We start from the raw sequence: 15,999 nt of genomic DNA, 5'->3' as shown, positions 1-15,999 counted from the left end.
AGCATCCACCTTTGAAGGAAAACAACCTTTATTGAAACATTAAAATTACTTTGCAACATAAAATTCAACACGAACCTTCCAAACATCTGTTTTTTTGCCACTTGCTGGTGTGTACATTATTGCAACCATAATACTCAAAATACTTCATCACTTTGCTCCACTGAACATGTACAATACTAATACAAACTATCACTGCCAATAACCATTCAAGCGTATAACATGCTTCTGATTCATAAAGATTGCTGTCATTTTGAGGCTGCCACTCCTGTATTATACAATGTACAATCCTTCCCAGCCTCTTTGACCATAAGACACAAAATGGTGTCTTCTTTTCCTTCAAGGCACCATGTAAAAATCATGTCATATACAGTGTAACATTTTTCTTTCAAAATAAATAGTATATTTTCATTATATTTAACACAATCACTTACAGTATGTACAAAGTTTGAATCAAATTTCCAATACTATCATGTGTGACTCCTTTGAATTGGCTGATTTCACCATGGCAACCAGTCCTCATGGTCAAAGTCAGCTCAAGGCACTTGTTTGCTATTTACGAAGAATTGTGTGTAAATTATTCACAAACAAAAGTCAGCATGTAAAACTGTCGAAAAATGGGATGACAATAGTAAGCAGTGGCAGCATCTATGTGGCTATTAGAATGAATCACCTACTTGTAATCAAGATGGCAGAAAACAAACAAAACTTTGTGAACTTGGTGGTATGGTCACAAGGAGACCCAAATGATTTGTGCAAATCTATTACTAGTGATAGAGCATTACATGATTTTTGTGCTCAGAGGCTTGTAAGTACATAGTTCCACCATGCTAAGCATTCAATAACCAAAATCAATAACACAACTCTCATATGAATGAGAGCTCTGCTGCATTTTGTGCACATGACAGTATAATCCTTACAGGAAGGAGTGGTATCCAGTGACCTGAAATCACCCCAGGGCTGTCTCCAGGACCTGTCCCTCCATCCCGGGATGGAAATTTGCTTCTTGGGACAGAAAAAAATTTCAGTACGTCCGTCCAAAAATCTGAATATCATGGCATGAAATTGATGAAAATATATTTTCGTCAGCTTAAATGACAAATTTAACAACTAAAATCATCAACATGGGCTCCCAAACAAAGAGTGGGATGAAAAAAAGCTGGAGACAGCCCTGCATTACCCCAAAAGAAAATACTGAAGAGGACATCATCAGAGGCTCTCCCACAATGCACAACGATTTCAACCGAATGCAAGCATTTCACACAAATTTCACCAAGCATGGCCAATAATTGTATTTCCATCAGAAAAAAAATCTACCCAGATCTGTAGCTGTTAGAGTTGTATTTTGTCATTCCATCAGATCAATGAATAAATAAAAACAGTGGTAACAAATGCAGTGTCTGAATAATGATCAGATTTGCATCAGTTTTAAGTTTTATCCTTTCCTTAGAAAGTATATTGGCTGATCAATAAGTAAAATATTCTCTCAACATTCTTCTGAAATTTGTCCCCTTTATCAAGTTAAACCCTGACAGAGAGGCCACTTATAAGAGGACAGTCATTGTTGTTGAATCATGTACAGCTTCACAATAGCCTGGGTACCATTCTCCAGCCAGTCACCACTGGCTCATTCTTTTCACTTGTTTATCCATGGAAGCAATGAACCAGCAGTAACTACGGAGGACGGTACCTAGGCTATCTCTACAACTCTTAAGATGAGCGAATCTGGCCTTACAACAAGCCATGTCTTGCATTACTCTCATACCAATCAGTACTGAAATTGCTGTTCAGATCACAGCAAAATTGAAGTAGAAGTTACATAAAACATCTTTTGCAAATTACGGCAACATCAAATACTTTTTCCAGACAATATTCTAAGCACAATATACTGATGGGGACAACAGTTCACCAAAGGCCGTCATTGCCCTACCTTGCCATCCTGGACACTGGTATCATCACTGTGTGACTGGTTCTTAATCGTCTTGACAGTCAAAGGCGTATTATCACGAAAGAACACTAGAGGTGGAAGGTCTCAATTACTTACACAAGGTATATGAAAAATGCTAGCACCTCTGTTTGACAAATGTCATTGGATCACCAGCTACATTGTATGTTGACTTGACTAGTGTTTCTACTGCTAACCCAAAACATGGCCATCGTTTCATTAAGGACCCATACAATCTTGACCTGCAATCTTGACCTACATGGTGGCAGTTATGTTTTGTGGCATCTAACAAGGGAATGCTCACTGTGGTCACCTCAGCTACTGGCAGTGTTGTGCTGTACCTTGTGGCCATGTAAAGGAGAATCAAGCTGTAACAGTTGCAACACTAGGACTCCCAGAATACAATCTTGTGTTTCTACTATTGGATGGGCTTTCAGAATCATTCAACAAGATCCTGATCAAAATGCCCAATACTACAGATTTTTAAACTCCGATGTCTGCCAGCGATGTTTTGCCATCCTATGGACAGAACCATATTGGAAAATGATAAATTGAGAACAAGAACTATGATCCTTTGTGCTGAATTACGTCCACCCAACAAATCAGTCTGTTACGAGATTACATAGATTTGCATTTATCTGCCAGGTTGATTCTGACAAAGATAGATCAATCGATTGATTGATTGTAGTGGCATCAGGCCCAGGTTATGTTCCCCATTCCGCCTTATATGTGGTAAATTTCCTACAACTGTACAAGGTAGTTGCCTCTTGAATGCCTTTGCATTTTATTTAAATTGCAATATTACTTTAACACCAAAACTCAACATAAGGGAACTGTCACATTACAACATCTTATTGAATCTTATTATGTAGATCGTCAAATCACCAAGTTGTTGTGCATGACTTTGAAAACAAGTCTGCCCATAGGCTTTTGCAGGTTGAGATCTAGTAAAATGAAGAAATACTAGTACCAATTATAGAGGTTTTAACATCTAAGCATGGGTTGTTGGTCTGAACGGAATGTCTTCTAAGCCAGACTACAAGCAGACAAAGCTGGTATGTTGTATTAAGGTCCTGAGAATGACAGATGTGATGAAGAACCATCCTAAACTTAATGTATACAATGTACATACATACATACATAGAAATGATCACAATGTTCTACAAATGTACAATACAACAATGCCTAAGAATGATATACAAATTTAAGCCAAAAAAATCTAAAAAGGCACATGCACTTGCTGTAAAGATCGAGTGCTCTGGTATTCTTAAAATCAAGTTTCAAAAAAACAGTTACCCAACATTGACATTATATACAGGCATGATTGCATGTCATAGAATTATTAACATCAAGTTCTACAAGTCACAATCAACCACCCCACTCCACGCTGTATTGTACATCCTACAAACTTTTGGCTCTCAAAGCCGCAAAATAGAAAATTTGTTGTAAAGCTTCAGATCAACCCGTACGCTGCACCAGACAGGTAAGAAACTTCAGGCACACCAGATGTGACAGCAGTGGTCAGCCTGTGGGGTCCTTAGCAAATGGAGGCCTGCTCCAATATACAATCAAATGACGCCCCATAGCTGCTGAGGACCCCTGACATACCCTCTTAAATCAAAACTGCCCCCCAGTGCTCAACTGATGGACGTCCAATCCCAAGAGAGGCTAGCAACATTAGCCCAAAAGCCTTCATTTCAGATTGCTAAATGACATCCAAACCCTACTGTGAAGGTTTCGAAATCAGTTTTTCTACCATCACATCTCAATCTGTAAAGAGAGGGCATTTGTGCAAAATGTGGGTGCTGGAATTTCAGCTACAACAAGATGTTCTACCCAAAGCAAAGCCTCACAAGAATTTGCAGAGCAAGTAGTATGTGGTCCAATAAGAGAATTGACAACAACTTACTTTCACCTCATTATGACATCAATACCATGCAAGATAGAGGTACTTTGTCCATCGATAACAGCTCATAACTGTTCGTAGATCTATCAGATGTTGTTGTTATCTTTGAGCAGTTCTTTTCTGGAGTGAGCATGCTGTAGTCCAGCCTTGTGGGCAGACTTTGTGGCCGTAACGTCTATCTCGGCGTATGCAGTTGGGTCTCTCTCCCCAGGCGCCCCCCCACCCAAGCTGTAGACATCGAGGGACAGGTAGTTCAACTGCTTTCTGATGTGTTCCGTAGACTTGGGGATGTTCATGTAGTTTGCCTCGGGCACGATAGGACTGTGCTGGTGGGACGAGGTGGGCAGGTTCATGTACGTAGGTTCACTCTCCGACACAGGCTGTATATTCATGTAACTGTGCATGGCACTGGAGCTTCCCGCCATGCTTCTGGCAATGTCCAGCCTCTGGGCAGCAGTTGGGTTGTGAGAGGGTGAGGTAGGAGGACTCATGGTGTCTGATTCTGTATTTTGCGTGCTAATGCTTACTTGACTGCCCGATGACTCACTTTCTGACTCCGATATGCCGCCTTTTAGAATCTTACCTCTGTTCACCTTGCCGTATGATTTTCCATGTCTTGGACGTTCTATTGTGCAAGCTGAAGTTTCGTGTTTCTTCTTTTTTCCAGTGCCCTTAAGAGGAAATTGTGAAACATCTTCTTTGGTACATTTTTCCTGTGTGCTAGCAGGAGGGTCGGTGTGACGCCTCTGTAGAACCTCACCTGCATGGGTCACCTCTGGGTTCATAACCTCGTAATTGAAAGTACCGTCAGTCCCTTTAAGGCTCCTAGGCTTTGGACTAGCAGGGTCGGTATGGCAACGCTCACGATACTGACTAGCATCCGCACTCTGATTTGGTGTCATGACTTCATACATCTGCGCAGCCTCTTTGACAGTGATGCGTTTTGTTGGAGCACTCGACGCTCTTGTCAGTTTGGGGGAGGAGGAAGGATCTGTCTCTGTTTCTCCGGACAAGATGTCATCTAGGTCGACCTGTAGCTGTTGAAGACGTGGTTTACCGGGAGACTTTTGTACTTTCTGGGCCATGTCCATGTAGGCTCCCCTTTTTTTCGAGTTTGTCACACCTTGGCCTCCTCCAGTTGGCTTCTGTCCTTTCGAGTTATGACTTTTTTCGTAGTCTTCCATTTCTTTCAGAGTTGCCATAAGTTCATACTGTTCTTTCGCCGGGATGTCTTTCAGAGTGGACTTCTGCACTTCTTTATAAGACGCTGCGAGTGATGGTATGTTTTGGTAAATATCAGCAGGAATATCTGGTATCTCACTTTTTCCTTTATTGGAAACTTCCATCACCTCATATCCATTGCCCTTACCTTGTGGGATATTTAGACCGTGTGTTCTGCGAATAAGTCCGGCAACATTTTCATATTCACCCTGCAGCTCTTTCGGCATGACTTTTCTCTTCAAAGATGGCGAGGAGACCCCTTTGAAAGTCTCCATGGTTTTGTACTTGTCGACAGTCTCAGAATCGTGTGAAGTTTTTCTTCCGGGTAACGTGAAGAATTCTTTCTGAGATTCTCCTGATGACGGACTTGTGTTGAGAAGACAGAAGGGATCTTTCTTCAAGATGGATGGCTGCATGTCTTCGTACGACACCCCTCCAAGAGCACCTTTAGGGCAAACTTGATAGGTCTCTTCAACTACTGGAGTCTTGCCGAGAATAGCACCATATGTGTCAGCCATGGGCATGTCATCGAACTGAACATCCATCATTTCATAGTTTATGGGGGATTTTTCTGCCTGGCCTTGAGCTTCCATGGCAAGCTGCTGTTGCTTCTGTTGTTGCCAAAATGGCAGGTTCTCATATTGTGGTCCCTCTTCCTCCTCCTCCCCCTTGGCTGGATGCTGTTTATGTCCTGGTACCATGCTCTCATAACTTTCTGGCGCGACAGGCACATTCTTGCTGATGCCTCTTGGCTCCATGGCTTCATAGGACTCCGCTACATGTATCGCTTCTGCTCCTTTGGGTCTTTCCAGGATTGCTGCCTCTTTCTCCATTGCTGGCTGCATGTCTTCATACGAGGACACTGGAGCACCTTGACTCTGTGTTACATGTTTGGCACTTTTTTGGGCCTCTTTTTCTGCCTCTTGCTCTTTGAGGACCCTCTCCTTGAGAAGCTGCCATCTCTTCATTGCAACATTGTCGTAGATGTTTTCCTCTGTGGTGTCCTCTTGGCCAAGACTGCAGAGTTTTCTGGGTACCTGGTACAGCGGTTCTTGGATAAGGCCCTCCTTGGGGATGGATTTGGGGCTGCTGCTACCTGACGTCTCATCAGAGCTTGCCCTAGACAGGGGCCTGCCCTGACCTCTCCTGCCGACTGTGGGTGAGCACAGTTCACGAGGAACCTGATACCACTGCTCTGGTCCATCCTTCCTGCCAACTGCACCACCAATGCTGTATGAGCGCATGGGCTTCATCTGCAGATATGCCTTCAGACTGTGTTGTCTGACGTGGCCTTGATTTTCTGCTCCCTGCCCTGCCATGGTGCCGTAAGTACCAATCATCCCCTCGTCCTCCACAATGGCACTGTCGCCTGTAACGGACCCAGGAGGAGTCATCATCTCGTACTGGCTGCCCCGGCCTGACTCTGAGGATGGAACAGGGGATGCAGGGGAGGTTATCCTCTGGTTTTTCTCATCGCCTTGCTTTAGCTTGTCCAGATCATCCTCCATGTCCCCACATTCTGAGGTATCTGTGGTGAAACAGAATATGTTACGCAATGTTAAGGTTTGAAGAAAACATGACATTCTTCACTGTGGCCACAACATGCATCTTAAGACATTCAATGTAGAGAGCAGTTGAAGCACTATGTGGGAAGGTATGTATGTGTATTTTAACTTAAAAAGACAACACTGGCTTCCAAATTTCAGTTGAATCAAATTCTGCCTCTTCCTTTGCAATGCTTCAACCATCAATCATGATTACCGGTAATGCCTTTCAAGGGCTGCATTATACATCTCCCCCCTTTCCCAACAATGAGTGGGACGGACAAACATTCTAAGCTGGACACAGCCCTGGATTATGCAAAAGGGTCATCATAAGATAAGACGAAATCATTCAGCCTTGGCTGGTTACCAAAGAAAGAAAAAATATACACTGTCTTGATTTAACTGTATGTGTGGAACCTACCTTCTTCGTCATCACTGTTGTCTTTCTTCAGAGTTCCATCAGAGCATTCAAACACTTCATCTGCAGTGTCTGGGTCTGGTGACTGGAACAACACAGAGATAGTCGTTATCAATACTAAAAATCTGTTCCCTTCTATTTCTGTTAACATGTGAACCTTTTTAATCACGGTTGCGCTGTATAGTCACAGCTTGGAAACGTCAGTTTTAAGTTTGCAGCGAAACAGGAACCAAAAAATACGGCCAGCATAAAACCAGTACGAAAATTTCAAAAGTTAAGTCAAGTCAAGTCATACAAGTCAGTCAAGTACTACATTTAGAGTACAGATCAAGTACTAACCTTGCGTTTATCAGGGTCTGTAGAGAAACTGGCAGTGTCGATGGCTGAGTCTGTGAGACTCTTCATGTCACTAAGCGAGGATGCTCCATCACTCCCAATCTCCATGTAATCTGATGAGGAGATGGTGTCTCTCCTGTGACTTTGGTCATCCTGGCCTTGGCTTGGCACAGCCGGGATCTAAGGCAGAGAGGGAAAGACAAAACAGCTGATATAAGTTGTAACATAGGAAACTGTACTTCAGTCAATCAAAAAATATATGGCCGTAAGAGGATCCCTTATCGCCAACTAGTTATTGTTGTTGTGCATCTTGTGGTGCTTAGTGGCACATATAGGTCAGTAAATTTCCTTGCTGTTTCTGTAACAGGGTATATTTTTACAGGGAGGGGTTTCTAGCCATTTCCCTTTAACGTGCACCTCCTCAAACACAGGACCCCCTTTTATGTCCAGTTCGAAAAACAGGCGCAGCCACAACTGAGATCTGTGCTTCGGATTGAAATATATATTGAAATAAGTCGTTAATCGCATCCATAATTGGTGTGGTGGCAGCGATAGCTGTTTCGACAACCAACAGTCCTCCTAAAACACTGCATGGCCATTTGTGACTCACCTTTTCTGCCAGTTTGGTCAGGTTCTTTGGTACGTCATAGTTGACAGCTCCCACTGACGGAGTCCTGCTGTCTACCTTGAGCGGAAGGTCCTCCTCAGATGACATGGCAAAGGGCTGGTCTGAATCTGGACTCTGGGACATCGGTCTGACGATACCAATCTCTGCGTGGTGCATACGTGGGGTGTCGTACAGTTCTTTTGCCTTATTTGGTGTGTCGTACAGGTGCTTGGGACTGCTGCTGGTGCTTCTGCAACTGTCCTGGTCCCTGTGTCGATCTTCGTACGACTTCCTACTGAAATTTCTTCTCAGGACGGGGCTGGAGCTGTCTGAGGCGAGTTCTGTGGCGTGTCCATAGGAGGCTCCACTGGAGGCTGAGGAAAGACTGAGGGAGTCTTCTGAACATCCCAGGTATCTGGTGTAGATGCCCTCTGATGCAACTGACTCTGAAAAATAGTAGTCACAACATGACTTTGTGCTCAGATACATACTTCAAAGACCAGGTTAGACAGTATCAATATTTTGTCAAACTCCTTGATTCCACTAAGAACTTCAAGCAGTTGTCTGAGGCAGAAAATATGCTCTTTAAGATTTTCACAATCCTACAACCAACACACATGCAAAAAAGGAGAAAGAAACAATGCACATCTTTCATACAAAAAAAACAAGGACAGCATGACAAAACAAACATTCAAACTGGATAAGGACAAAGACTACATACAATTCTATCTGCCCTATTTACAGGTGAACAAGGTACAAACAAAAAGAGCAAGACATTGATCATCTAACAAGTGCAAGCATTGACAACCAGTGCTCTGTCCATGTGTCTCTACCATTGGACTTTCTGAAAACATTTTGTTGATAGGTGAAAAGCCAGATGCTAGTGTGATTAGATGGAAATGGTTTTGTGGAACTTTGTGATGTGGTCTCTCTCCTACAATCTAGGTGAATGTCGAGCCTTCTACTTGCGGCAAACAAGACCAAGCTATTATAATTGGAGGTATTCTTTACATACAACAAAGTAATGTACTGAGCATCTGTTTACACAAACAGCAATACCTTAAATTCGAAGGTACTTCCCCGAAACCATTCCTATTGGTTGATACGTAATTGGTACACCTCCGTGAAATAGTTCCATCAGGTTGATAAATTAATTCGACATAGTTTTCTTTGGTACGCAACCTTATTTTCATTCACTACTTTTTACCTTCACTGTCTTTGATTTGTAATTTCAATGAAATCATTTCTAGAGCCAACTTCCAGACTTGTGACTGTCATTTGGTTTGCTTTAGACTGTGAAAAGAAGTCAATATTCTACTGGAAGTAACATACATGTTTGTCCAGTACATGCGCCCAGTACATGTACTAATGGATGTTAAGAATTGTTTTAGCTTTTTCTATGTTTTTGCTGGTTACCTTGGTGACCTGTGAGCCACCTGTGGTGGGCGGGAGATACGGTAACCCGTGGCGACACCCCTGTCAAGCACAGGTCAAAGTTCAAAGTGTCACTCACTGAGGTCTCAAATATCAGACTACATTGAATGTCACTTTGAGGTCTAAAATAAAATAAGCAATAAATAAACTGACCTAATGTCAAACACACAAACAAAACATAACAGACATTAACAGCCACAAAAAAGCCATGCTTTCGCTTATTCTATGACTTGTTTGACCAAGGAGATTTTTCTTTATAAAACCTCCTTGGTTTGACTTGTTCCAGACAAAGTTGGGTTCCCAAGATCAGAGTATCGGTAACTTTATTAACTTGTTTAGTTCAGGGGGTCGATTTGTATGTTTGGTTTGAAAATTTACGAGCGTGAGAGCGAGTGTGTGTGCACGGGTGTGCGAGCTTCCTTGGTCCAATTATTTTCTAATTCGTCCAAGTAATTGCCGCAAAATCGATTTCTCCGGCCCAAAATTTAGGTAGCACACCGCACAACCTGGGTTAACTTAACTTTAGAAATAAGTTGTGCCAACCAAAATATTGTTGCGCTGCGCAAGTGCGCAACTGGGTATTTCGCACCCTGTGTATCGATTTCAATCCAGAAATTAAAAGAATCTGAATGGGATCTTGGATGGATTTCCTTTGATATCATTACAAAACAAGGACAAACATGTAGCAATGACAAAAAGGAAGGCATACACAATGGTAAGTGAACTTAACATATAACACAGAATATGCCACTAAACAAAATTGTCTTCTTTAATGATATTGAGTATATGGACACTTATCACTAAAAGGTTATCGTAATGCAATATCATTTGAATGAAGTCATCCTTACCTGTGCTGGGATGGTGTGAGAGAGAACCCCGCAGGTCCATACGGGGAGGGGGGACCCCACTGGCCACACAGTTAAACAGCATCTGTAGGCTGTCTGCCTCTTCAGTGTGGATATAGAACAGTCCTGACCCTAAAGGAGTAAACAGACAACATGTTCTTATCAACTTGGGGGAAGAAAATTATCAGTAATATTTAGCATTATACTGAAGACCAGTGTTGCCCTGATGAAGATGACAGACGGTCGTCGAAACGTCGGCTCTTGTAAAATGCTTGGTTGTGAATAAAAGAACCCTGCTATTCAGTCATTCGCCAACCTGATGAAATTATTCACAGATTTAGCATTATACTGTTCTTTGTACTACTACCATTTACAGCCATTTTTATCTTATGATGAGTACAATCAAATTTTGTTCATCTGCAGAAAAAAACAAAAGTTTTGTTTCCAAAATTCGTTACAAAAATTACCCACATGTAGAGAGTTGTACAGATTCTGAAGTGACCCAAAAACCATAAGTTGGTGACAAAGTTTCCTTGAAGTTACCTTTCCCACACTTGGAGCCTGCCTCGAAACTGAAGCCACCGGCGATGGCGCCGTATCGCCGTATCCCCTGTAACTGCCAGCACCACAGTAACTTGGGGGGCACGCCGTGTGTGAGGCAGAAGTAGTTGGAGTAGAAGTGGAGCATGGCCGGACCGGTGGGGAACTTACTGCCAGAGGGGATGACCACAGGGAAGCGCCAGGCTGGGGGAGGCAGAACATGCCTTATTACCCAATGGAGACAATGAAGAAAAAGCCTTTGCAGATAGGCTCCATAGAAAATTTTGTACTAAGATCATGATCAATTTTCTGATATTCAGCAAAATACTTTTCAGAAATGTACATGTAATACAGTATCATGAATGTTTTGAGAACTCTGTCATAAAGAGTAGCTTTAGATACCTAAGTCTGGATTTGCACCTAACATGTCTTCTGGTCAATACCAATGATGACTTCAAGATAACATTTACAATATGACATTAAAAAAATGAGGACAACATTTTGCCTCAGTAACTATGTGGGCACATAACTTATTAATACCTTCTCCTATGGTGGAGCGAATCTTGAGTTCCCAAACCAGCATCTTCTCTCTGCTCTCAAAGGCCAGCATCAAGACCTTCTGCTGGCAGATAATGGCCATAACATTACTGACCCCCTCCACAACAAGGCCAGACTCGATGCCACAGAAATCCTCCAAGGAATGAGTGGCTTTTTCTTTCCCATCTTTGTTCTTATCTGCACGGTCCTTGTACAACGTCATAGACAGGCGGTCTGCAAGAGAGTCAAGCAACGTGTTAACAACAGAAAAACTGGAGAAACAATGATACAATGTAATTTCCAAAGACAAGATCATATCTATAGACTTTCTTTTGAAATATCTTATGATATGATAATTTCCCATAACAATGTCCCATTTGTTTATTTCATACCAGGTCACTTTTAAGTTAGAACATATTTTTCCCTTTAGATAAAGGTGCTAGAATTCAAAAGTGAAATAGTTAAATTTTAAAAGGCTACAGGGGTAAGGGAGGGACCAATCACACTTTGTCAGACAGTTGATTGCATAAAGTTGACCTCTCATGTTACATATTCCATGTATCTATAAACATTTGCATTTATTCATTGTTACACAAGATGCACAGACAATGTATGCTGTGGGCTGTTCAAAACAGCTATATGGCAAATGTATGTTTACAACCAAGCTGGTACATTGCCATCATTCTTATATATTCCTTTAAAAAGATCATACAAGCCACTAGTTTGAAAAAGATGTAGCATTCATTTTCAGCCTATTCATTTCTTTATCAATATTACCTATTCCGCATCATAATAACATGTTGGCTTTAACTTCAAAGAGAAGACAACAAATCTAAGGGAAATGCCATTGCAAAAAAATTGCTTTTCTTAAAAAGACCGCTGCAGTACTCCAATTGTGAGACAGAGGTCCCCAGTGCAACAGGAACATACACTGATAACAGGGAAATGTCTCAACCTTGCACAGCTCCTGTTTACCAGGGACAATTTCCTATTGACCAACAAGTGATGACAACTATGGCACAAGGGCTACACTTAACTGGCACATTAGACATTGGTTTGGTTATTTGATAGATGGTAGCTTTGCCAAGGGTTCATATGTTGTAATTCATTTTACCAAGAGCTAGTTTGAGCAGTTGTTCATAAGAAAACAAAAAAAATGTTTTCATGTGATGAACAAAAGTAATCCTGCTCAACATGGCAAATGTCTATTGGCCAACTTTAAATTCTACAAAGAGCCCCAAAGCACAATAAAGGACGATCAAATTCAAACTGACTTAGTCATCATAACTGTGTGCACAGGTGGGAAGGAATAGTTGGTAAAATATTATTAGCTGTGTGGTGGTACTGTGGTAGGGTTTGGGAGAAGACTGTTTGTCTGTGACTAACTGTGATATGGAAAAGACCATTATGACAATTTCAGGACCAGGTCATTGACCGTCTTCAACACAAACAGTAGCAGGAAACCCCATATCTTAGAACTGTCCTTGAGACGAGCCATCAATAACACTGTCTTGCTTCTTAAGGAAGCCTCACTGACAAGCGCCATGCAGGTCATTCTGCAAATGTAGGGAATGCTTGAGACTAGGTCCCCAGTACTGCACAGAATTTCTTCCTCTATCATCACCTTGAAACCAAAGTACTCTTTTGGTCTGAACTACTGCAAATAGACCATTAGGCAATGAAGAGTCCTTTTTCAAAGGTTCTGAGTAGAGAATTGTCTGAGGACCAGTGAATTTTCTTAGTGGATAACACTGCAGCTCACTCAATGTGGGCTTTCCTGAATCACACACAATACGTAGGAGCGATCACAATGACGTCATAGTGATATTGTGGTAGGCAAGAAGCAGGTGGTAGGCAAAAGATTAATTTACATGTTAATAAGTAATCAGATCTGATAATTCGAATATAAATTAGTAATCCAATCCGCTAACATCCTTTTCCCTACCAGTCGTCAAATACCCAGGATGTTAAAAAAAACAGCGATCGCTTGTATAGCAGGCAAAAATACACAGCTTTGACAATGTAATGTGCTAATGGTTGAAATCCATGGTACATTGTATAAGATTGATGAGGATGTGCTTTGATAAAAAAGCTCCATGCTTAGGCTATTCTTTTCTTTAATGGGATATTACCCTGACCATACCTCTATTATCTTATTGATATCATAATATTTTATGCTTTATCTTAACAGTGTCATATTTCTCAGAACTCTACCTACAGTTTATCTTTTTCTTTTGGAAAGTTAACAGTTTTTCAGCCAGTGTGAATAAAAAAAATTATTTTCATTTTTTTGTAAACAGGTACAAATGTCACCAATATCAAGCTAAAAAGAAGTAAACAAGAAAGAACAAAATATCCTGTTGTCATATTCTTCCGAGGATCCTATCATCACACTGACCCATATCAGGCACGGACAACTGATAGTGGGGTCATTTCTCTATCCCTTGCGGTACCCAGATATGTCCAGTATGGGCCGAACTGTCAAGCCACACTCCCTTGCAATATGATCCACCATCACAACATGTATACTGATGTACGACAAACATAGCACCACCATCAAAATCCCTTCCGCCATCTTGTTTTGGCCATTTTGTTTTGGTACCAGGAGGCATATAGATAACAAGTTTGTTTCTTCAACAACCGTTCATCCTTCCAGCCTCATAGAGCCCCGTAGTGCCCTGGGATTACCATATCGAATGCGTACGCAGATTCTAGGATGAATCCTACGTGAATAAATACATTTTATCTGCAGCTATCTAATTGTCTGGCCATGTTCCCCACAACATGATAGCACTGGAAGAAGAAGCAGGGGTTCTATATAAGGATGGGAGAGCACGACAACCATGTCAACAATGTAACCCAGATGACCCCTTCCCCGACCTTCAACAACAACATGAAGACTTGTCCTACACAATGACACATACTCTTGAAACTGGTCCATTTGTGAAATATGGATTTTTTGGCATTCAGTATGCGAGAATATGATCAAACTTGCACAGCTGGTAAAAGGAATGTGATCAGAATGTTGGGTAACCTGCTAGAGTCTGATATCGCATATCATCTGCAAATCTTTACCGTATAATGTAATATGTTTGCATGCTTCATTTCCAGTTGCAAGGAAAAGTTTTGCACTTATGTTGAGTTGTATTTTATACAGCTTGACACCAAGAGGGTCATTGCCCTGTAGTGTGGAGGTCAGCAGCTGTTTAGCAATTAGTTCAATGTTCATTATATCAGGAGCGTCATGTTTGATAGAATGTTTTTAAACCAAGCAAGTTGACAATGTTCTTTGGGTATACTGTATATAAAATTTACCAGTGTAATATGTTGAATTGTAGGTTAGCTATAGTATGTATAAAACATGCATCTTTTTAAATGTACACCATCATTATGAGTGAAGTCTATTTCAGTTTATTCTAAGAAGTTTACAAAAGTGAGAAATTTGAGATTTTGGGCCTAATGCTTTTCAGACATTTTAAAATAATCAATTTTCTACATTGAAATCTTGCTGGCATCTACTTCTTCTTACTCTTTCCAGAGAGGAACAATGTCAGACAACCAGACCAATTTAGAGGAAAATCCAATCTTGACTACAGAAAGTAATCATTATTCTGTGTATACTAGTTTGTTCTATGTGGGTGGCAAACTACAAACAAGTTATGAAGGCAAAGTATCATGTTTTCATTACAATTTTTCTTCCATCATGTTATTCCTCCTATACCAATGAGGTAATAATTTTCAGATTTTTCTCCATCTTGAATTTTGTTAATAATGTTTTATTATAGACTAGAGTCCCAAGATCTCATACTTTCACCAAATGATGTTAATACCTCTCAGGAGATGTATCAAAAATATTTATCTACGCCACTTAATCTCCTTCCAAAGAGCTATCTAACACTCAAAAATCATGACCACAGCTTTAATGTCCAGAACATGAGACATCAAAACTGAAGTTCTACTGCAGTATCTTAGAAAGTTGCAAGGGGGCCCAAATTCTAGTCATCTTAATATCTCAGCGAGATCCATCCACACACAAAACATTAAGACAATCCACCCAGTAACCTTCTTGGTAAAGGTAAAAAGCCGCTATGGGGCCCAAAATCTAATCACTTTGAGGTCTCATCAAGACCTACCCACATACCAAATATCAAGAGAATCCATCCAGGCCTTCTCAAGTTATCGTGTTCACTGACACACAGGAATGCTTACCAAAACATAACCTTCTGGCAAAAGTAATAGTTTTTATATTAGGCCATGTTTATTTGATTGTATGGATCTGCACACACATCAATTTTCGTCCATTTCCAACAAAAGAAAGTTGTCGGCCATACTGTAAATCATAAAAAGCAGCTGCAAAATACATGATGTAAGCTTCAAAAAAAATATTTCAGGAAACAGATAGTAATGTCATAGACTGCCAAAGTCAATTCCAAAGTCAAAAAGAAGTTCTGAAAAAACAAAAATGAAGAATTTATATTTCAGTATACCATACTCTGTGTGTTTTCATCCTTCCTGACCACACAGATTTCATATTCTTTCTTTTATTCGCATGCTCAGATCAGTTTTGGGGTCCCAGAGGCTGTCATCCATATAATCAAATCAAAATAGCCTTACAAGCAGCTGGTGGTTAGTTAGAAAGTATTGCCCTTCAGAGGCTATAGAGTGACTA

General features: G+C 41.0%; 1 protein-coding gene across 1 annotated transcript in view; it reads right to left on the bottom strand.

The window, feature by feature from the left end:
- Positions 1–6: 6 nt before the first annotated feature.
- LOC136448313 (uncharacterized) overlaps positions 7–15,999 on the bottom strand; it is a 34,950-nt gene continuing 18,957 nt past the window's right edge. The window contains exons 3-9 of the mRNA XM_066447705.1: positions 11,334–11,564; positions 10,797–10,997; positions 10,257–10,385; positions 7,978–8,420; positions 7,371–7,547; positions 7,035–7,116; positions 7–6,597 (exon numbers count right to left, since the gene is read on the bottom strand). Of these exons, the coding sequence (XP_066303802.1) occupies positions 3,935–6,597; positions 7,035–7,116; positions 7,371–7,547; positions 7,978–8,420; positions 10,257–10,385; positions 10,797–10,997; positions 11,334–11,564 (3,926 nt within the window). The 3' untranslated portion in view covers positions 7–3,934. The remainder of the gene's footprint in view (positions 6,598–7,034; positions 7,117–7,370; positions 7,548–7,977; positions 8,421–10,256; positions 10,386–10,796; positions 10,998–11,333; positions 11,565–15,999) is intronic.

The sequence above is a fragment of the Branchiostoma lanceolatum genome, chromosome 14, assembly GCF_035083965.1.
Source record: "Branchiostoma lanceolatum isolate klBraLanc5 chromosome 14, klBraLanc5.hap2, whole genome shotgun sequence".
Taxonomy (NCBI): domain Eukaryota; kingdom Metazoa; phylum Chordata; class Leptocardii; order Amphioxiformes; family Branchiostomatidae; genus Branchiostoma; species Branchiostoma lanceolatum.
The sequence above is the reverse complement of the archived record's forward strand: the minus strand, read 5'-3'. Positions and strand labels throughout refer to the sequence as shown.